This window comes from Nothobranchius furzeri, chromosome 6 (genome assembly GCF_043380555.1).
Source record: "Nothobranchius furzeri strain GRZ-AD chromosome 6, NfurGRZ-RIMD1, whole genome shotgun sequence".
NCBI lineage: Eukaryota > Metazoa > Chordata > Actinopteri > Cyprinodontiformes > Nothobranchiidae > Nothobranchius > Nothobranchius furzeri.
In genome coordinates this window covers 76,339,910-76,364,187 of record NC_091746.1, presented here as the reverse complement: position 1 = coordinate 76,364,187, position 24,278 = coordinate 76,339,910, and the positions used below count along the sequence as shown (strand labels likewise).

The 24,278-nt window shown below is 41.3% G+C and overlaps 1 protein-coding gene across 4 annotated transcripts in view; it reads right to left on the bottom strand.

The window, feature by feature from the left end:
* mgat3b (beta-1,4-mannosyl-glycoprotein 4-beta-N-acetylglucosaminyltransferase b) overlaps nucleotides 1–24,278 on the bottom strand; it is a 94,539-nt gene that overhangs the window by 16,396 nt on the left and 53,865 nt on the right. For 2 of the 4 annotated variants that reach the window (XM_054744755.2, XM_054744756.2), the window contains exons 2-3: nucleotides 6,659–6,822; nucleotides 1,874–2,309 (exon numbers count right to left, since the gene is read on the bottom strand). In XM_054744755.2, the coding sequence (XP_054600730.1) occupies nucleotides 1,874–2,309; nucleotides 6,659–6,738 (516 nt within the window). In that variant the 5' untranslated portion in view covers nucleotides 6,739–6,822. The remainder of the gene's footprint in view (nucleotides 1–1,873; nucleotides 2,310–6,658; nucleotides 6,823–24,278) is intronic. The other 2 variants (XM_054744757.2, XM_015943541.3) reach the window with 1 other exon arrangement.

Sequence of the window (24,278 nt, the reverse complement as noted above, 5' to 3'; positions counted from 1 at the left end):
CAAAGATTGCCAAGAAAGCGTGTTTGTCGTGTTCATGTCAAATTAAACTGATCACAACACACAGATTTACTTTCTTTATTTCGTTTTCCTCATCCAACCCCCATAAATCCCTGTGTGTCCTCCTGCAGCACTCCCGAAGGACAACAGGCAAAACAAGACAAAAAAGTCTGACGTGTTGTGTAAAAACTGCTATTTTTAGCATATTTTTAGGGCCGACGTGTTGCTACCAGACGTACAGTGTGAGCAGTCAGGTCGCATCCGAGAACTGGGTCGTACAGTGTGAGCACATGACTCGTGAGATCTGCCCTGTGAGGAAGTCGTACAGTTTGAGCTGAAGCTGAGTGCTACGAGTGAAAAAGCCGCACAGTGTACGCCCGGCTTAAGTCTCCTCCCTTTCCAGTCGGCTCATGGGTCCCCGGAAGAACGAAAAAATTAATGCAAGTCAACGCGGCTAAAAGAACAATTTTCTAATCCGCTTCGCCTTAGACCCTGGATCGCACATATGCTGTACTGCAAATTAAATGAAACATAATGATGGGTGTTTCGACCATGCCAGCCACATACTTTGAGATTTATCACCTTGTAAAAGTTAGCAATTAGCATGACTACAAATTAGATAATGGCATGTCGCATATATGACATCACCACAGAACCTCTTCTCCTCTAGCGTAGCTGCTACTTACCAAATGGCAAGATTTATGATGTTTTATTTTTCCTCCTAAAGGAAGGATTTTAAGTTTGCTAAACTAACGGCCATTTTCCCTCTGTTTTTCTCTGTGTCTGGTTCAATGACGTCACTTTCGCAATGCACATGTGTAGTCCTGGACTTATTTTCACACAAAACCTAAAGTAACATTTCCTCCCATTGAAAATAAGCACGTTCTTGGTGACAAAATGTGCATTTAAAATTCACGGACATCATATGTGACATCCATGGGACACAACAAGCGGAATTAGAAAATACCATTTTTAGCCCCATTGACTTGCATTCATTTTTTCGTTCTTCCAGGGACCCATGGTCTGGAAGCAGATGGGTGTGACTTAGGCTCCCTAAAGAGGTACGTAGGTCCTTTATTTAGAAAATGGCTTTATTTGCTTCTTCTTCAACGGTGCATGATGGACTGGCTTGTTGACTATTTGACAAAGTGATGAATAGATCATGTTGCTCTTATTGGTGTTAGTGCTGTCCAACTGTATGTGGAGAAAGTTTAGATTCTGCCCGACGACTGGGTCGTGGCCAGACTGTATATTTACATTTGTAGGATGTCAGGCTAAGAGACCTTCGTGTTGTGAGTTAACAAAGATGTTTTTAAAGGGGATCAAATGTAGTTTTGGATACATGGTATCCACTGGATAAAAGTATGAGAAGCCAAGGTTCAGAAACTGTAACTGTAGCTTTGTTTTGGTTAGATTATACATTACTAAATCCCATGTTTTCTTAATTAATCTGTATCAGCAACATAGCTTTCATTACGTTTCACTAACTCTCAGAATAATCAACAGAGTTAATCATTTGAGCGTCTTAATTTTACCCTGCTCAGGCAGGAGTCAGCTCTTAGTTTTCAAGTTTTTGGTGATTTAAGGTATTTCTCTTGGCATAAAACACTAGATTGTAAAATATTTCTATTGTTTTTTATTTATTTTGATAGGTTTCAAGAGGAACTCATGAGCAGAGCAGTAATATGCTTTGGAAAATCTTCTGGAACATGTCAAAACTCACAAACCAGACATTCCAACACTGGTGCAGCTAAATCACTCACATCAATAAATACTAAGTTACAGCTGTGGGTTTGCAAGAAAGTCAAGACTGTTGGGGCTGGTTTAACGTTCTGGGAACTTGCAGTAAATGTACTGATTTATGTAGACATCTTACCTCATTTGATAGGTCTCCTATCAAGCTTTCTTCTGGTTTTTCCCAGGGATGTGGAGGCTCTGGTTGATCTTTTAGTCTCTCATCAATTCCCCCATGGCCAGGAATACCAGGACCTCCAACCCTGACACTATCCACTCCCAGGTCTAGGACTCCTCCTGCTCCACCTCCTAAAGAGCCCACCCCACCTCCATTTTTATTGTCTAGCTGACGAACAGGCGCTTCTTCGGGTGAGGCAGGACTGAGTGGGGTGGCAGCCACACCCTTCTCTCTCCAGAAAAATCCAGAGACCATGATGAAGGACTTGATGTTGGGGTATGGAGCGGAGAGCTCACGCAGCAAAGAAACGTAGTGGAGGGCCTTGTAGTAGTGGAGGAAGGAGATGACGCACAGACCCACCGTGCACAGCAAGAACACTCTGTGCCGTCGCATTTTCATCCTGGAAGAAAAAAAAACAAGAAGAATAAAATCAAGAAAATAATTATCTGACATATGGGAAAACACGGTTTGAAGAGTTGTTAAAACACACACACTTTGAATGTTTTACTGGGCTAATTTTCACAATATTTGAATACTGGTAATAGTCAAGTCAGATCAGGTCAAGTTTCAAGTCAAATGCAAGTCAGCCAAACAATTAAATCCTAAAATCCAAACCATTTGAACAGATCTAGCCCGAAGAATAATAACACATTCCTGACTCCTCATTCTCAACCTTGCTAACAGCATCACAAAACTGGTGTATCAGTATCCGTCGCATGGGAAGTTTTGTATTTTTGGCAGGTCATGTTCCTCCTAATTTGTGTAACTTGACACACACTGTGAATAGAGCAGCAGAATGGCGTCTGCAAGCACAAGGGCTTGTATATGCACGTCTATGACAGGAAAAAACTCAACATAGTTGCAAATTGTTGCAAAAAACCCTCAAAGATAAGTTCAATCCGTGAAGATACCTGCTTTGTGTCAATAATATACGTCATGTAGTGCCATTCCTGCAACGGTGTGGTAATATTTGCCAGTCTTGTGTGCTTTTGTGTAAAAGTAATAAATTGTTAAAGAAGTGGATTACTTGTTTAATCAACACATTTGCATTGGTAGGAATGAATGCCTTGTAAGTTGTTCTTGGGGGAAAAATATACCGGTGCACCATTTCTCTCACCTAAAAGCTGCCCACATCACAGCTGAGCTTCAGACGGAAGGTTCTGGAGTCTTATTTCCTGATATCTGGACATCTTGCCCCGGACTGGATAACAGCAATGCAACTCTACCACTGACTTGCAACATGGATGTTTTATCTCCACGAATAACTCAAGCCTGGAGGAACTTCTGCCATGTGGCGATGTTGCTAATGCTAATGATTAGCTTAAACTAGCTTTAACTAGACGTCTGCTGGTGACGTTAAAACAAAACACAGCCTTCCCTGTCGTGAGTCAAGATGGGTGTGTTTATGAATGTAATTCAGTGTGACGTAGATCTGTTAGGATTTAAAATTTTCGCTGTCTGTTTTCTATCAGAAGCTAATGCAGGAGAAAGGTGTTGGAGACTATTATTGTGATCAGCCTGCATGAATACTCAGAGATTATAATCAGAAAAAAAAATTTTTTTCAGTCAACCACACCTTTAATGAATTACTCTTGGTGTTAAGCTTCCTGAAGAGCCACTGCTGGCGACTGCTAAAATGTATGCTTAGAAATAACCACAAAGTCCTATGTAAATAACAGTAATTTAAAACTGATAATGGATGTGAAGGCTTTAAAGCTAGTGGGCAAACACTAGTTCTCTGAAGAGAGGCCATTCCAGAAATCAACCTCTGTAATCTACAACTTTTACACCGTTTGTGGAAATAAAACTCTGGATTTCTGTTTGACTGCATGTTTGAGTGTTTTAATGTGTTACACTGGGACCCTAACATTTGCATATCGTAAAAAGTATAAATCTGCGTCGTTTCCAATGAGCTGCTACATGAAAATCTTTAAGAATACTCATGAGAGTAACATACAATAACTTTTAAGTAGCAGGAGAAAACAAAAAACAGAAAAATCTCTCAACATTGTATTTATTAACATTAATTATTACCAGTAGGGATGTAAGAAAAATTGACACAATGACATAATAGCAATATTTTATGTTATGATACTGAATCAATAATGAAATGGTAAATGGCCTGTAGTTGATTTAGCACCTTCTAGAGTCCTGGAACCGCCCAAGGCACTTTACAACACAATCAGTCATTCACCCATTCACACACTGGTGAGGATGAGCTACAATGTAGCTACAGCTGCCCTGGGGCGTACTGACAGAGGCGATGCTGCTGAGCACTGGCGCCACCGGTGCCTCTGACCACCACCAGCAGGCAAGGAGGGGTTCAGTGTTTTGCCCAAGGACACAACGACGATGACAGACTGAGCAGGGCTTATCAATCAGCAGTGGGTGTGTTGGCCCTGGTCAGCCTGATGCAGACCGCCTCAGGAAGAGGGCTGAAAAACAGTCCGGTTGCACCCTGAAAAAAGGCAGGCTATGAAACTCTTTATGGCAGGGGTCCTCAATTATAATGGTTCGAGGGTGTGTGTGTGTGTGTGTGTGTGTGGGTGGGGGGTGGGGGTGTGTGCTGCTGCTGTTTGGATTGCTGGCTGTAATGCACATAACACACAAGCTTGCAATGTAAAGAAGGACAACACCTGTCCCCCTCCAGCTCGGCTGTGTGACTGCACTAACCTGTCCTGTGTGACCCTCACCATGTGACCCTCATGTCCGTGCTGTCTCTGGAGGACCAGATAGGAGACAAGATCTCCTGTAACTTAAAATGAACCAAAGCTTCCTCCCAGTTTCTCTTTAAGGTGAATTTAACGTCAGTTTATCATCATGAAACAAAAGAATAAAGTGGAACAAGAACTTCGATCTTCCATTTCTCTCTCCTTTATCTTCTCCGTGTCCCTAAATAAAAGAGACAGATGTTTACGCTGCAGCCGCCGTCACTCACCCCGCTCCCTCCCCAAGACCGGACCTCCCGACATCACAGCACTCGGTCTGACTGAGCGCATCCAGGAGAAACAATGCGTGTTTGGAGGAGCGTCCTCCGATCCCCTCTCTTGTGTGAGCAGACAATCTCCCGCTCTTTCTGTCTCAGTCGCTGATCAAGTGAGCGGAGCGCGACAACCCGCTCAATTAACATAATTTACGACCCAAATCCAACAGAACTGGTCGGGCTGATTCGATTCAGGTTCGTTCTCAGATTATAACTCCAGCGCTCAGCCCTGCAGTACCACATAAAGGCAGATCAAAGTTTCCTACCCGGTAAATGTTGAGAACACCGCTCTGACAGATTTGGATGCTGCACTGGTGCCGCTGTTGAAATAACACAACTACATTCCACTATAATTGATTCTGGTACTCGTCTATGATGCAAAACCGTTTATGCCCGCATCTCATGCATTGATTATTTGATTACTTTCCTCAGCTCAGTTAAACCTCCCGGTCGGCCGTCGGGAGTGGGGGTGGGGGGTGCGCACGGGGTTTGGGGGCCACAAAGAGAGGGCTCACGGGCCGGACGTGGCCCGCGGGCCGCCATTTGCCGACCACTGCTCTATGGTATCCAGACCCCACAGAGCCGATGCTAGTGTGAAAGGGGCATTAATTTTCAAATCACTCACAATCCCTAATTAAAAGATAGAACATTACTCAATAAGTGAATGACTGAAGGCAAAATCTACGTTCTGATGAATGTTTTATTTTATTTTATTTTGTAGTTGTGTGACAACACATTAATAAAAATAGAAAAATGGTGTTTTCCACATGTAGATCCACCACCAGAGGACATAAAACAAGTGAAGGACTGGATATAGTTGTTTTCATGAGAAGTTGTGACAATACTTTACAAGGAGTTAACCTTCCAGTCTCTGCAAATGCTGATTTAATCACAGAAATATATGTAAAACAGGCCTTTGTGTGATGGTGCAGGAATGTGGTTGAGCTAGTTAGAAACCACCGCAGGTGGCCCGTGCTGCACTACTGTCAGAAAGGTTTCTCTGCCCAAACATGTGAAATCCACACCATGTGAGTTTAATGAGAAAAACACAGTAAAAAACAAAATGTTTAGTGTTGGATGTTACAGAACCAGTCCGGTTTATACCTGAATGATGACCTCCACAAGCATCAACCCAAAACCCAAGTGCAACGAATCAACCAAATGAAAGGCAAGGAAGTAAAAAACATGCTAAATACGCCACAAAACACACTTCTTTAGCATTTCCATCAAGTATAAATTTATAACAAAATGTTTCAACCCCCCGGTAATCAATTATCATAAAATAACAAAATTTAATACAATAAAAATGTTGAATCTTTTAGTTTAACTAGTTTTATTTATGCCACTTATCCAGGTGACCATTTTTATTTTGGACAGGCAGTGTAGCATATGTTTTTATTTGCCTCAAACAAATCTTATGATCATTCTCCCGGATTTTTGTCACATTTTACTACTGGAAACACGCTGAGGCGACGCAGTTTTCATGTGTTGCCGTTTATGTTGACACTGTGTGCTTAGGAGCCTCAAACACTTCACTAACAGTTCAGGGATCATTTGGGGTGTTGGGGAATTGTTTTCAGATGAAAAAAGAACTTCAAGAGGGCTAAAAGTAAAGAGGAAAAATACAAAACTCAGTTTAAGTAAACTCTTTGTGAAACATTTTCACTGACAGAAAAAAAAGAAGGAAGATTAGTGAAAAAAGGCCCAGAAAGAGGAACACCAAATGGATACAGCCCTTCACCAATCCATATACAAAAAGCACTTACGAAAGATGGTGCCGTCGCCATTTTGTGCGTGTTGTCTGGCTGCAGGGCAGGAGTAACCCTGCCCCTTTAAGCCAAGACATGCCTGTCCAAATTAATCCAATGTGATCATGCCAGCAGTCGTTGTCAGACTGTTGCTGCAAACCTCGTCTCTCCTGCGTTGCTGCCTGTCAGATAATGCACAGGGTGGAGTTTTACAAATCACATAGTGACTGCATACCTGTGGCATTGTTGAAAGGAAAACTCAAACGCCCTCCTGTTCTGCTGGTACTTGAATGATTATTTACATGCATGTGCTTAGAATCTTTCCGAATTTTTAACCATGAGCAATGCATGAATGTTCTTTTGAAGCGCCTTGTGATTTTTAAGTTGAGACGTGCTATATCAAGAAGAAGAAGAAGAAGAAAAGATCTTTTCTATGGTGCCTCTCAAGATGAAAATCGCGAGGCGCTTCACAAAAACAAAAAAGTTGAAATATAAAAAAACAATTTAGAAAAATATTACAAATATGTTTAAAATTAGTAAAAATAGACAATTGTGATTCAAAAATGTAAAGAAGAGAGAGAGTGTGAATGGGAGAGAGGGAAATCCGTGGATCCTGAAGAAGGTGGAATCGGTAGGGAGAGCAGAATAAGGAGAGTGGTGAAGAAGGTCAAAAGCCAGCTTGAACAGCTGAGTTTTCAGCTGCTTTTTAAAGAAGACCACTGAGTCCACTGCTCTCAGGCGCAGAACTGTTATTTCTTCTTCTAAAAGTGTGTTTTTATTAGATGTTTAAATATGTGTATTAAAGTAATGTTAGCATTGGGTCAGCTGTTTGCAGGACAGCGGACATCTGCACCAGTAAGCCAGGTTAAGCACTAAATCAAGGCTGAACCGAAGGAAGGGGAAACACTTGTTTGTTTTCATTAAAACCAGCTTCAGTTCCTGTATTTACACAACTCAAAGCTTTCATTCGAGGGATGTTTGATGTTAGGCTGACGTCTTCTCCTGCATCAGTGTTTGATAGTGTTCCATTCAGATTTAATCAGACTGTAGTTTTGCCCCTGTGGGATTCTTTGAAAAAAAATTTCAAGCTTCCTCGTGAAACACTGGTACAGTTCAGAAAAGCTCAGGTCGCGCGCAAACTTGGAGAGTGCAGTTGAAGTAACAAACAACCACATAAAGTAAGAATCTGAGTATGAAGAAGAGGAATCTTTCCACTTAACTTCCTCTAATTACAGCTCGGTCGGAGTACGTGCCTTCCATGGCTGACCTTTTGCAAAATGCACTGTCACTGGGAAAGTTCAACAAGGAAATAACTAGAAAGTTCAGAAAAGATTCAGTTCTCATCATTTTGAGCCTTTAGTTCATAAGCAAGAACACATTTCAAGAGGACCACATTTACTGTAAATATACCACATTGTTTTTTTTATTTTTTGGTTTTTGAAAAGGTCTGCGGACTTGACACTGTGAACATCAAAAGTCAAGGACTAAAATGATAAAACAGTCGTATTCACAGAAAACAGCTTCCATTCAGAGAGTTTGTTGTTAAGGACTGATACGCTAACAGCTAGTACAACTAGTGATGCACCGATATGAAATTTTTGGGCCAATATCGATATTAATATCACAGTTATGGTCGATAACCGATATTTGCCAACAACAATGTACTGACGCTAATGCTTCTAAAATCAGCAGATTTTTTTATAGAATGAACATTATTAAATCTGAATTTACGTTATTGTGTACACACACCTCACACATTTATGCTTCTGAGATGATCACAATCACTGTCACATGACTAAACAAATGCACATAATCCCCCTCACCCTCTGAAACAGGCAAACAAATGGAGACAAGATGGAAAAAAATATCGGTTGTTAAGATCGGCCCGGTTTTATTTATCGGTTTTAAGTTTAGCAAACTTAAAATCCTTCCTTCAGAAGGAAAAAAACCACCATAAACCTGGCCATTTGGTAAGTAGCAGCTACGCTAGAGGACAAGAGGTTCTGTGGTGACGTCATATATGCGACGTGCCGATGTCTAATTGGTAGTCATGCTAATTATGAACTTTTACAAGCTGAAAAATCTCAAAGTACGTGACTGGCGTGGTCGAAAAACCCATCATTAGTTTTCATTTAAATTGCAGTACAACATACAGTATGTGCGATCCAGAGTCTAAGGCCAAGCGGATTAGAAAATAGCTCTTTTAGCCCCGTTGACTTGCATTCATTTTTTCGTTCTTCCGGGGACCCATGAGCCGAGCAGAAAGGGAGAAGACTTAGGCTCCCTATAGCCTTTGGTATTGGTGTCGTTAATTTATCAGTGATTATTTATAACTTTTACACAAAATCACACTAACTTAAAATAGATGAAAACTCTTAAATTTCAAAACACTTGAAAAAATAAAAATGGTGCTGCTATTCTTATATAATTTGAAGAAACACTGTTCTGAGAGAGAAACAAACTTCATAGAGTCATGCACCATTACATTCTGAACGCTGTGAAAGTGGATGGTCCATGAGAGCTGAAGGGCCACAAAGTGAAAGCCGTCTACTAAATGACACAGTTGAAAAAACTCCAGAAAAACAGAACAATAAGGCTTCCTAATAATAGACCCATGACTACATACACACACACACACACACACACACACACACACACACAAAGGGAATTTGAAGAATCTAAACAAGACTTCGATCTGAGCACCACACCTGTAGTGTACAGCGGTAGCAGAGGCGTGTCCAGATCTTTTAAAATGGGGTGGCCCAGGCGTGGCACAACTTTGTGCATGGGTGGCACCAATGGTTATGCTTTTTTTGTTTTACCCCCAAGCCTTTTGTAGACAATGAAAAGCCTATTTAAAGGTAAATTAGTGTGGTGGCACCTGGGGTGGCCAGTCAGATTCCAAGGGTGGCATGTGCTACCCCAGGCCACTCCCTGGACACGCCCCTGAGCGGTAGAATGGAAATGCAGCACACACAAACAAGAGCAGAGACACTTGAAAACACACAATCTCTCGCTGAGTGGGCTGCAGCTCTCAAAACATTGATGTGTTAGCTAAACTGTTTCACGGATGAAATGATTAAATGATCTTTCCAAAACGCCCTAAGGCATTTTTTTTCTTCATATGAAATCTAAAGGGAGATGCTGTGTGTGTGCATGCACTGTAAAACATAAGCTACTTCTGAATAAAACTGTTTATTTTTAATTCTGTATATGCACAAGTACACAGTTTTAGAACACAGGAAACTCAGTTGAGATTGTTACCGTTTCATCTAGACTCAAAAATAGGTTACACAACCACACCTCACCCAACGAGCAGACTGGAGGGACGAGGAAATAAAAATCACAACTAGGCTCCTCGGGTAGTGAGACCAAAGCTGAAGCAGAATAATCATATCATCCGACAACACTGGAGAGCTTTTTAGAAAAACAACACAAGGGTGGATCATGAGGTCCTTAACCCTCACACACTGCTGAGCACTCTTATTCCTGCTTTCATGTCAGTTCATGTGATTTTCTGATGGTGTTTTTTTTTTTGTATTTTTACATATTAATCAAACAAGATTATCAAGGGGAAAACATTATAATTTATTTGATATTATACAGGTCATTTCACTGGCTTCACAAAAATGTGGAGTGTCTGCAGACCTGCCCTGTCACACTTTTTAGTTCAACCAGTTGGTCAGGAAAACTCTTCAAGTGGGTGTTGTAATGGGACTGACTATTCTTAATCTCTTTTGCTGTCAGACTTAAGTACAAACTGTAAAATTTATTGTTACTATATTCATAAGGATAAGATAATCTGGTTTTGCTGTTTGGACATGCAAAAACAAGTTCGACTTGTTCTAAGAAAAACAAAACCTGACAACAGGGTTCATCACATCAACCTTTATTTATAAAGCACATTTAAACGGCGACAACGCCAACCAAAGTGCTGTACACGACAATACATCACCAAACTAGATATAGCAACATAAACTAGATTAAACAAATAAAAACTATAATAACAAAAAAAAAAAAAAAAAAAAAAAACAGGAAAGCACAAGGGTTAAACAATCTCAGCTGGGAAGGCCAGGGAATACAAATATGTTCAAACGTACTTTAAAAGTGGTAAGGGAGGGGGCAAGTCGGACCGTCAGGGGGAGTTGGTTCCAAAGTTTAGACACTCAAACTGAAAAAGCCTGTTCGCCACGGGCCATATAGAGGGCAGGAGGGACAAGCAGAAGGTGCTGGTCAGAGGACCTCCGGGTTCGCGCCGGAACATAGACACTCAAAAGATGTGCCTAATAAGGGGGGGGGGATTTCATGAATAGATTTGTGAACCAACAGGAGAATTTTGAACTTAATTCGAAACCAAACTGGAAGCCAGTGTAAAGTTGCCAAAACAGGGGTGATATGCTGCCGTCGGTCTATGCCCGTAAGAAACCTCGCAGCAGCATTCTGTACCAATTGGAGGCGTACCACTGAAGAGGAAGGAATACCATATAAAAGAGAATTGGCATAGTCCAGACGTTAGGGCTGGGGGTAAACGATTATTTTTAAAACGATTATTCTGACGATTATTTTATCGAATAGTCGACTATTCTAATGACTATTTAGAAAATTAATCTAATGATTATTTTTCTATTGCACAATTAACAAAAACCAGAAAATCTCAAATAAATTCCTCAAAAAAAATAGATAAATTCTTACTGTAAGAGAATAAACACTACAGGCCTTCCATTCTGTATAACACTGCTTTTATTGTGTTGCGGTTGGTTATGTTCTGGTGACGTGTAGAACTTGGGAGTGCAGGCTGCTGCCTGAGAGGTGGTTGAAGATGGAGTGTCTCCATGCTGCTTTGTTTTGGTCACTTATGTGCGTGAGGCGAGTGGTCTTACGGGTTAAACCAAACTCAGGTGATATTTTACACTAAACCGAAAACCCACAACACTCTAAATGTAATAAAAGGGAGATCTACACCACAAAAAAGATGAACTCTAAACCAAAACGTAACAGCTTATCCCAACGCAAGAAGCTGTTAGCGAAGATGCTAACAGTAGCTTTACCAACATTAAGTTCAAGTTACCAAGTTTAAATAAACCAAAAACACCCAGCAGCAAACAGACCAGCACGGAGGAGAGACTGCTACCACCAAAACAGCTCTCCTAATGTCTGAAAGAAGCTCCTTAATGAAGGGAGAAGCGCTCCCGGTGATTTTCTACATCTGCGATAGACACGAAGCAGCGCATCTGACCCCGGAAGTTGTTGTCCGTTGCCGGGAGACGAAGGGGCAAAACAGGAAAATAATCTAGTAGTGGACGGACGTTGTTCCGGGTCTTCGGTATTTGGCGGAGATGTTAGTGAAGGCGGAGAAGAGGGCGAACTAGAGGAAAAACAGGCAGATTCCTCCTCTATTTACAAACTCCTGGGGATGCAACAAGTGGGCGCGGTGCGTCGACTTCCGGATCTGACGTCGACAAATCTTTAGAATCGAGCCGTCGACTTCGTCGAGGCTTCGCTACAGCCCTACCAGACGTGATGTTACAAAAGCATGAACAACTGACTGAAGATCTTTTTTGTTCAGGACAGATTTTAGTTTGGCCAGCCGGCGAAGATGAAAGAAACACGATTTGACTACCTGATTTATCTTTGCATCCATCCATCCAGTCAGTCAGTGGTTGCACAGGGTCAGCAGATTTTAGGGCCATATAAAGCTGACAATCGTCAGCGTAGAGATGAAAATTTACCCGGAATTTTCTAAAAATGGCTGCCAAAGGTAAAATATGTAGATTAAAAAAGAAGCTGACCTAAAACGGACCCCTGGGGAACCCCACAAAAAAGCTGTGCCACTCTACAGACGCAATTCCCCAGGGCAACATTAAAACATCTGGCAGTGAAATAGGAGCGAAACCACTCTAAGGCTGTTACACAATGCCAATTAACTGCTCCAGTCGCTGTAATAGGATTGCGTGGTCGACAGTGTCAAAAGCGGCAGATAAGTCTAAAAGCACCAACAACACCAGAATAAGAGGCAAGCAAAATATCGTTAAAAACACGAATAAGAGCAGTCTCAGTGCTGTGGTGAGGACGAAAACCAGACATAAAAATATCTAAAACATTGTTGGACGCAATGAAATTAAAAATCTGGATAAAAACCATCTTCTCCAACAATTTGGAGAGGAAAGAGAGCTTAGATTTAGGACGGTACTTGTTCAAGTCCTTAGAGACCAAGCCTTGTTTTTTTAGAACAGGCTGGACCACCGCATGCTTAAACTCCTGGGGAACAATCCCCGTCCTAAGGCTTGCATTAAGGATCTCCAGGATCAGTTGAGCAATTACTTGGAAGACTTCCTTCTGGAAGCGAGGGGGCATAAAATCACAAGGAGAGCCAGAGGGCTTCATAGAAGCCACTGTCTTCCATAGGGAGGAAGAAGAGACGGGGAAAAACGCTCAAAGGAATATAATGGAGAACAAACAGGGGCTTCTGAGTGAGAGGGAGGCAGAATCTGAGCCCTAGTTGTGGCAACTTTAGAGATAAAAAAAAATGCAAAAATTGGGTGCACCTTTCCTCAGACGTATTAAGCAGAGGAACGTTGAGTGGCAAAACGGCATTAACAGTGGAGTAGAGGACTCGCTGGTTACCCGAATATTCGGTAACAATAGCAGCAAAATAGTCAAAACGGGCCTTCCGAGTGACGCGTTGGTAATTCCTCCAGGCCTCACGGAGAAGCTGGAAGGAAGCCAGAGATTTAAGCTTTATCCACCGCCGCTCACATCTCCTACATTCCCATCTAGCAGTACGGGTATGAAGGTTGAGCCAAGGGTCAGAGCGACAGCGGGAACGTCGGGATCTTAGAGGGGCAATCTGATCGAGCACGGAAGTGCAAGAGGCGGAAAAGAGGGATAGGAGAAGGAGACAGGGTTCTGCGTTTGTGGGTGGAAGGTAATATTTCCCTGCAAATGGGCAACGTAGCATGGACGTGTAGATCATGTCTACATTGAGTCCGTCGGTCCAGACCACGTCTGTAGGACGTCCAAACTAGGTCTTTGCACAGTGGGTTACTTAAAGTTCTAAAGATGCTTCTCTTGTGTGTTCTGAGTCATGACCAAGGGGCAATCTCTGCATGCCGTATCTTCTGTAGTAGCTAAAGCAATCTATTGTGCAGGGATCGATTAGTTGAGTCTGCTGAAACCTTGACTTAGTCGTGACTTAAACTTCTACTTCTGGAGCATTAATGGTGTTTAAAGTAATTTTTTTTCAAACCCGCTGATGTCTGGGATAACGTTTTACATCCTGCTCCTCCAGTGGGTAGAGATCAGTGTTTTTCCCAAATGTTCCCCTTAGCAGCGGGTCTCCCTGGCTGCCTTGTGGCTCTATTCCAGCCACTAATTGGGAATGGCTGTTCATCTATTCTTTATATTGAGGTTAGAGCAACCTGCTTTCATATGTTTTTCTATCGTTCGATCACCCAGCCCTAGCTATGACTAGGCCCGGGCGATAAATTGATTCAATGAATTAATTCTAATTTTTTGTTGAGGGCGATTAAAAAAAAAGTAAATCAAATTTTTATGCAATAGCGCCTTTTTGGTCCCCCAGAGCTTCTGTAGTGGTAGTTTCACATAACTGTGACAACAACGTCACAGCACTACACACGAAACAGCAACAGCAAGCGACTCAATGGCCACCAGTGAGAGTAGGAAGTTTGTTCCTAAAAAGGAATTAAATCATCCTTTGCTTGGAACTGGTTTGGGTTTGCTCTAATGGACGTGGAGTGTGGCACTTTTATTCCAAGAGGGTGTTCATTTATTCATTATTCATCTCAGAAACGAGGGTTACATTTGTCTTGCTTGTGATTAAATTAAAAACAAAATGTGCTTTAAGGTGCCTTCCATTTGTACTTATTGCAGTTCTTAATAATTGAGGGGGAGAGAGAAAATCGTAAATCAAATTAAAAAAAATAAAATCTGAGATTTTATTTTTAGGCCGTATCGCCCAGCCCTAGTTACCACACACACCAACGTCAGCTACAATGGCTGATGCCACAGCTAGCAGTTTGACTCGCTGATACTAAGTTTGGTTGCTTCAGCCAACGTCAACAAGGTTAGCGTCTGTCTGACAATGTCTCACCAATCAGGAGCTTAATTCCCACCACACATAGTTTGGTAAGAAGGCAAGCACACGAGTAGTTGAGGAGTAGTTTTCACTTCAGTAGTTGAAAAATTTGCCCAATGTTTACGTTCCCAAAAGGTCAGGTCTTCTGGAAGCTAAAACCACCAATCTCTTTGGCAGCAGAATTAGGAAATTCATTTCCTCTGAGCTTAGCGGTCACTGCTTTGGTGAATCAAATGTCAGGAGAAAGCCAGCTTGATAAGTGGGTTTCAATAATGCAGCAATGTTAAAGGCCTGCATGAATGAAAAAAGCTGAGAAAGTAGGGTCGAGCTGCTGTCTGAGCATCCTGGTTGAACGCGAGGACTATCACTGGTTTACTGGGCACGGGCATGCATGCGCTTGTCTTTGTGTGTGTGTGTGTGTGTGTGTGTGTGTGTGTGTGTGTGTGTGTGTGTGTGTGTGTGTGAGCTGCAGCCATGCAAAAAATGCCCACACTGAAGTGGGAGGACAGGAAAAGCCAAGGGAGTGCCTCCATTTCTCCAACCTCATCTATAATTCAGCACAAGGGCAATCCATGAGGTCTTTCTATTCTTCCATCTTCACTACAGTGAAGGTGAAGGCAAGTGCTAAAAGGCACATCTCATTGTCTCTACCCAGCTATCTACTCCAGTGAACTAGTACCTCTCCAGGGGGGCCGGCAAACATGGCAGCAGCAGTTTGGTGAACTTTCCAGAGAATAAGTCATGTTGAAGACATTAAAAAGGTGGAGAAAGTTCTCAAATACTAAATGGGAATGAAGAATAACAACAATTAGGTTCTCTGTTTATTATAGAACTGTAATGTTTTACTGTAATTTATAGAACTGTATGACAGTATTACTGTAACTTAAAGTATGAATGAATAGTGGATTATCTAAAGAGCTTTGGGTACCTTGAATTTGGGGTGCTACACAAATCAAACACACAATAATAATTATAATAATATTAAATATGGCTGGTCGATAATGACTTCTTACTAATATCTGATAAACAAAAGAGAAAATCTAACGCTTCATTTCCGATACCACAGTGCCTCGGTCTCACTGTGGAGGAATGCAGGGAATCCCTTCATGAGCTGAGGACATAGTGCGACCAGATATGGTTGGATGCGGACGTTTCAGTGTCTAAATGAGTGAACAACACAAGCACCTGGGTACGCACAAGTGGGAGTTATCAACAGCTGTTTGGAGAGGAACATGTGTGCGAGTGGCCACCGCATGTTTCATAAATTAGGATTTTGGCTTTTCGTGCGAACGTTCTAAATTCATGGGATGGAATGTAGGACAGTTTCTACAAATGTTTGATAAATGAAGGCCTAGATCTTAGATCGGTCCTATTTTGAGAGAGAAGAAATGTAAATAAAGAGTTTGATGCATAATATGTGTATGGTATGTAAAAGTTGTCATTAAAAGAGAAATCTAAAAACCAATACCGATAATTGTGTGTTTTTCTGGGCGATGGGGGCAGTAGATACCTAAATCATTGCAAGCAAGCAGTATTTTTGTGCTGGGAGTAAGACCTTACAAATGGATGCCTATTAGGGTTAAAAAGCCCTGGTGAGTGCAAACGTATAACAAGCATATATCCTTTCATCACCGGCATCAAGTAAAGAGGTATATGTGTAAAACAACAACACTTAAGAATGACGAAAGCTTTGAAACTATTTGTCTTAAATCAGTAAATGCATTTTGTCCTCATGAGCTCCCGTAGAAGGAAACATGGCCTGTAATATGACGTCACCCAGAGACTTAGACCTGCTCCCATGTATTTTAGACCAGATTTTTTTGGTTATGTTACAAAGCCGCCAACATTTTCCAACAACTGTGTATCATTTCATTCATTTTCAACAACATTTTGAAATGGAAATTTCCAGAAATTAATGGTAAACACTACACATTGTCTCTTTAAATGCAGATATAGTAAGTTGATATGGTCAGACATCCCTAATTATTACCATTAATATTGTTTTTATTCTGAGTGGTCATTTATCCCATCAACATTAGACTCAGACACGTAACACAGAAGTTGACCCTGCTGCTATGACGGGTTAATGGGTTGCACGTAGTGTGAGTAATATGGTAAATATCACAATCATGTATTTTTATTTATTTATTTTTTTTTTATAAATTTGCAATTCATTAAACAGTTCAACCAAACTGTTTTCTTGTGTGTAAAAATTCTTAAATGTAAAAATTCTTAAAGAAATAATACATAACACTGCATTTAGGCAAAGTAAAATATCTGACCAGGTTTAAACCCATTTGTGCAAATTTCCTTCTGACAGAATATTCTATTCTCTAGGGCTCATTCTATCATTGGCCAACGATCAAACAATCCAATTCACCCACTTCTAAGTGTTATAAAGCAAATGGAGACTTTCAATGGCCACATGTAATTGGAGCAGTCTTTAAAGTCTGTTTCATGCGGTGAACTCTCTTTGCTCGTAACAATACTCTTTGATTAAAAAACACCCTGTTTGTAAGAGTATTCCACTCAGACACGTAAAACACCCAGTTTCACTTACGGCGGTCTCTAGAGAATTCTCTCAGACAACAAAACACAAACAAAAGCAAATGCTTTGATGGTAGATATAATTTCAGCTGAATTGTACTAAAGACATTATTTTTCTTTTCCAGTGCATGCTTTGTGTTTGCTCTGTATAAAACTGTACTGTAGTCCCACCGTAGGGGCAGTCAAGAATATTCCCTTTTTCTCCATCAGGGCTGATTCAGCTGTTTCCCTTCTTTCTTTCCTTCCTTTCATTTCAGCTTACTCTCACTGATCTGATTCTTTGACACCAGCAGTTCACACTGGCAGCCGAGACGTCTTCACACCCCGTCCTCCCTTCAGCGTTTTTACCGTTTCTTTTCTGCTATCGGTTTCTTTTGCGTCATATCTGCAGCGTCTCAATCCTGTTGAGAAAGTAGTTTTCGCTCTGATGACACATCACCGTCCTCATAATTACATCACTTCCATTTTATAAAGGTAACTGCTGAGAGGTCAAGGCCATTTGGGAGTAATAGTTAAGAGTGATAGTTATTGAGGATGTTATAATATCTAGATGGTTTGATCTGAGCTTATGCTGTGTTTAAATCTTTAACTCTACCAGATGTGTGTATTTTAAAAATGGTGGTATTTGGTTTGATGAGTTCTCATCCAGAGGCTACACGGTAGCGCAGTGACCTCGCAGCAGGTCACGGCTTCAATCCGCGTTGCAGCCTTTCTGTACAGAGTCTGCATGTTCTGCATTCCATAAAATAATAATATTTGATAACATCTCCCCTGAAAACTGTTCTCAGCTCAGCAGGATCCAGTCATGTTGATTTAACCAGAAAATCATGAAAATATTCAATTATTTTCCTCTCCCCGAGTCTACTTGTACTAAAGATTAAGATGCAGTTGCTTTCTCCAGTGATTCACCCTTTGAGTGACTTTGAGTTTCTGTCCTCCTTATTCCACACCCACTCTCTTTCCTATTAGAGACATAAATCCGGACTGCTGCACTGATGTTGTGTCAGCCGTGTTCTCCCTCAGCTTTGTGATCGTGTCGTGCACTACGCTGACTTACGACGCTTTTGAAAGCAGAAATTCAGCTGTAATGATCAGGCTCAGCAGATCCCCTCCACTCCCAAATGAAGTATGTCGTTATTTCACAAGTAAAAAAAACACACCAATTTTTATTTATTCTGTTTTTTTTTTCACTGACGTGCGACTTTCTGCCTCCTGTTTCCCCCTCAGAAGCCTGCTGAGATATCTTTGCAGCAGAGAGACGGCCGGCTCCATCTGGGCCTGAAATACTCAAGTGATTGGTTTTATTTTTGTGTGTGAGATCACAAAAGGAGTTTACATATCCGAACTGTGTGTGAGCTTCTAACACTTCTAACATGTGAGCTTTAGTGTCTGTGTGGGAGAAGATGAAATGGCAGCAAGCAGTTTTTTATTTATTTTCTGCTTTCACCACAACATCCTTTCCGAAGTGCGCACCTGTTCACATTTTACTGTATTTCTTCCACTTAACTCATTCACTGCCAATGACGACTAAAGTTGTCATTTGCATTTTTTTTACTGTTTGAGCATCGGAACGAGCCCCTCGCGCTGAGAGAACAAACATCTCAGCCCTGAAGCCGATCTTCATCCGTATACGTCACACATCACATGATCAGGAAGCAACACATCCATGTGTTTGGAGATCGTTTTGGGCCATTCCTGTAAAAAAAAAAAGTGAGGCGCGAACCGGAAAAGCGTCTGCCGATCACAATTCGACAACGGATTATGAAAGAACGGATAACGCTCGAAACACGCGGCTTCTTCCTGATGTAAGAGGTGAGTCTCCTCTTTGTTTTGGTTGTTTTGACATTGACATCATGCTAGCGCGCAGCGTTCTGTGACTCTTTAAAAACACAGTAAAAACGGTGAGAAACGCTGGCAGCGAAGGCCGTTAGTGATGTATATATATATATATATATATATATATATATATATATATATATATATATATATATATATATATATATATACAGTTGAAGGAGTGGAGGATTAACCAACACTCCCCTATTGTCTGACCTGTAATCAGTGTTATCATGTAAACGGGAAGATTGACGCACTTTGGCGCTGGTTAGGCCTTATGGTTTCTACATTAGTGCAGTCAAGTCAGAAGCTGCAGAAAGAACAAAATCAGGCCCAGTGGACCCTGAGACGTGTGTCCAAGTGGCGCCATTGTGTCCAGTATTGTTCTGCTTCAGACATAACAGGAAACCCAGTGATGAAAATTGGCCATGTTGGTTTAAAAGGAGGCAATTTACAGTGATGAACTGAAAATGAAAGATTCTACTTACACAGTAGTTGCTTTCTGTAACCTAACTGCGTCGTGCAACAAGGTAGACGAGCGTTTTCGTGCTTTCGGCTCTGCAACAGCAGCTGAGCAGCAAATAAGTTCTGCACATAGGAAATGGCAGGCTGCACCTGAATGCACCTCAAACAGCCTGGAAAACTGTTTTTAATTAGCAACCGAGGAAAGAATGAAGAGCAGTTGATCAGTGGAAGGGAAAGAATTGTACAAACAAACACTAGAGGGAGAAAGAGGAGTAGTTTCAAGGACAAGCGCTAATATACAGGAAAAAAAAGACTTTAAATAGAGGAGCAGCTGGAAGAGTCAGAATGGAGGGAAGGATGAGGGAGGGACAGAGATAAAAATAAAGACAAGGAGAGATGTAGGCGAAGGAATCAATGGTAGAGTGGAGTTTAAAAAAGAGCCAGAAGCTGTGTGTGATTGAGATTAAAAGGAAATTGAGTATACAAAGATGAATTCAAAAGAAATATTAAAAACCTCTGGCTTTCGAGCTTTTTCTAAGCACTGCTGGGCTTAAGCTCTTGGGGATGTATTTGGTTATTATTCTGAAGAGCATCTGCAGCACCCATATAAGCACAAACTTCAAAAAATAATCCATGTTTCCCCCAATATCCCTTAAATATTTCATGTGAATGCAAAACCGGCAGAACAAATTCCTGAAGTTCTGTCCCCTCTAGCTTCGGGAGAGTCCGACCGACCAAATAACGTGGTTCACATTTGCTAGTTTCTCCCTCACTCTCAAATGTGTATTTTTTCTCATGAATTCCTGTGTTTTTGGACTCGTGCAACCAGAATAAGAAAACATTAGATTGTAAAACTAAAAGATCTGAGAATTTTCTGAAGAGCACGTCTTGTCGGACCGACTGGAACAGATTAGGTTTAAGAACTGTTTCAACCCATACCATTTTAGATGTGACACACTAAGCCTGATCACTAGCCCGATCTAAATTCTCGTACTGTGCCTTACGGTCCTCTGCAATGTGCACTTGGAGGAGGTGCAGTCGCGGAATAGGTTTCGAGTACGTAGTACCAGAGGTGGAAAGAGTACTAAAATTTCCTACTTAAGTACGAGTACAAGTACTTTGATAATTTTTGACTCAAGTACAAGTAAAAGTACTTGCCTAAATTTTTACTCAAGAACAAGTCAAAAGTATTGTAAATAAAATGTACTCAAAGTAAAAGTTACTTAGTTACATTTTTGTCAGCGTAAAGATGGTTACATTAGTGCAAAACCACAACACCAGTTCACAACACGCTCGTGTGTGCACGCACATGCACGGACACACACACAGTTTGATGGAAGGATTTCTATCTAATCAGTGAGAACAGGACGTGCACATTGATTGGACGAGTTTTTCTAGGCTTGTACGTTTCAATTGTGATTAAAATTATTCTTTATTTTGAAAAAAAAGTTAATTTTTAGATGCCATCAGTATGTGAGGTATCTCAATGTTCTCATGACAAAACTCTAACATGAGACTGTGCTCTAACCTGTCACATAACAAGCTAAATGAAAGTCAAACATTTCAGATGGACCGTATGACAGCTGCTAACGTTGGCCCTGCTCTACTTTACCTCTACATTACAGTTCCTTTATCCATGTCCATCCTAGAGCTCCTCTCTGACCTTCATGCTTATTTAGAGCAGCTGATTTTTAAAGTTAGCAGAGTTCATCCTTGGTAGTGGGTTCACTCACTCATTTAAAGATATCGGCCAGAGGCAAAATTCGTTTGAACAGCATGTGTAAATGTGTATTAAAACCTCAGATGAAAAAGGTTTTTGGATTTTGACGGCTGGAATTGTAAGAAAATCTGATGTTTGTGACCGGCGCGGGAAAAACAGTAACTAACTTCCGGTCTAAGTCCTGGGCAGCAGTTGACGTTTCACATGGAGCTCTGCTGAAACAGCTGTAGTAAACAACGCCTGACTCCGGTGTTTCTGTGTTAGCGTTATAGCAGAGAACAATGTGTCATCAATCAGATGTAGCTTCTGAAGCCTCTACTAGTCCATCAGATTTGTTTTTTCTCTGGGATACGGCGACGAGGACGAATATTGGATTACCGGAGAAGTTCAACCGAACTCCGACCCCGCCAGCTGGATATCACTACCAGAGGTGTGTGTGTGTTGTGTGTGTGTGTGTGTGTGTGTGTGTGCGTGTGTGTGTGTGTGTGTGTGTGTGTGTGTGTGTGTGTGTGTGTGTGTGTGTGTGTGTGTGTGTGTCGTAGCTTTCCCAAAGGACTTGTTCTTTCCTTACCGGAGCGAACACGGTTAGCAGTTTTGATGCAGTCATGCTAACGGGACTCGTCTAGAGTCCAGAAGTAGCGGTGCGGTTCTAGATGGGTTTATAGATGCAGGTTATTATTTTAGATCAGACCTGTTATTTAAAAATGTGTGTAGGACACAGACACATGGCTCAGACCTTTTGCTGCAGTTGTAAACACAATTTTACGTAATAATTAGGAGCATCAAAGTAAACAAATAACAGTGATTCACAACAAGCATCAGCAGCTAGCTTGTTTTACGTGCTGGAGTGACGTGTGCGAAACACAGTTCTTCACTGTCTGGAGGAGAGGATTTGGATTTTCTGTAATTATTTATGACAAAAGTCCTTAACAAAATAAAAAACTGAACCCAGTACATGTTTATATAGATGGTAAAGTGTAGTTATTCTGCATTTCTACAAATTTAATGCCAAGCCAATACCTTTAACCCTTCACCACTGAAATCAGTTTGTTCATTCCAATCCTCCTAAATAATCCTCCAATCATCCAACTGGAATCCTTAAGGGTCCCGTAACATCCATCCTGTCAGAATAGGCCTTGGGAGCCCAGGTGTTACTAGAACTAATGGTGTCTCCTCACCAGCGTGAGCCTCCAAACTGTGAAGGTTGGTCTCCAAACATGAACTTTAAATTCATGCATTTATCTCCTCTTGTAACACTTTAACATGTTTTAAAAGGCTTGTATCATGATAAATTACACCTCCCAGACCAAAGATAGGTCCAATATAAGATCAAATATTATCGTAAACACTGCAGAGACGTAATTATTTATTAAATACAAGTTATTTTCCTGAGCCATTACTTCAGCCAAGAAATAAGATGCATGGATTTGATGAAACCAGGCTGTCTCATGCAGTCCTATATGTGTAACACACACACACACACACACACACACACACACACACACACACACACACACACACACACACACACACACACACTGCAGCATGTTAGAATCATTTGAATGACTAATTTAACTACACTGAACTGCTTTTGTGATAATTAAATCTCTTATTCTGGAGTAAAATAAAGAAACAAGCTAAATCATCACATATCTGTGGCATCAAGAAGCATCTTCTGAGTTCAAACACAGGGATGGAGCACAATGTTTACAACTGAACAGTATCAGGATGTTTTAACTCACAGAGGCCTGCAGGTCTTCTGTTTTATGAGCAGAGCGCTGATAATCCGCTTGTTATGAGTGCTAAACGTTATTTTGCCGCTTCCGTGCGGAGCGGTAGGGGAACACATTTCAAACACGGAACCGAGTCCGGCTACCGAACCGAGCAGAATTCTGATTACGTCACACCGGTGCGCGAAGGTGCCGGTTCCAACCCACAGGAGAGGAGGGAGAGAGGAGGTAAACAGCGAGTGGATCACAGGGACTGAACTGATGTTTTTTGAGCAAAACTTCGGTAAAAATGGCGGTTTGTCCTCATAACCAAACAACCATCCATTGGTAAGGTCTTACTCGGACACAAAAATACCGCTTGCTCGCAATGATTTAGGTATGTACTGCCCCTTATCGCCACTGAAAATACACACTGTCACTTTAAAATGAACTACTTTCATTTGCAAATATATATTTTCAGAAAAGGAACTTGACCGGTTGCTCTGCCTTATTCTTTAAATTCCTATGAAGCAATGAATTGTGGGTAATACCGCTTACCGAAGTCTGCATCAGTGCGGATCAAGGGTGCAAAAGGGGTGTGGTTAACTTCCTTCCGTGACACCCTATGCACTCGCACATCTGAACGGGATTGCACAATTGAAGGGCGCAAGGTTGGAAGTGCGAGTATTGGGATTGGCCCACTGTGTTCAAAGAAGATGATGAACTCCTGCTTTGTTCTGCTATGGGTAATGGTGAGTTCATGATTTACTCTGCACTTGTGTGTATACCTGCAATCAATCTGAAAACATTCCAGGAAACATATCTGCTGTTTACTGAGGGATAAAGCCAACAGGAATATAAACATACTCCGAGAACTCTAACAAATGCACAATATTAAAAAATCAACCATGAAGAGCAACAATCACGGCTATTGTACCTGACAGAGTGCTGCACAACTCACTAAACCTAAAAAGTATTGGAAATTTTCCCTGTTTGTTCATGACCGATAACACTTTTTTTGGGCTCTGTTTGGGGTTTGAAATAAAAGAGTTCACCCTGACAGAGAGGTTGTTTTTCTGATCATACGGACATTTTTGTTCTGTTCCAGCAGGCTACCTGCAATTACGCTGCTGAGTACTTTGAAAACTTTTCGTCGCCTGCATGCAGCTTTGAAAGTGCACATAAAAGAATATTAAGTGGACCACTTCAAAAGGTTGGCAGCTGTGTAATTTAGCATTCATCTACCCAATCTCAGCTCCCTGTGAC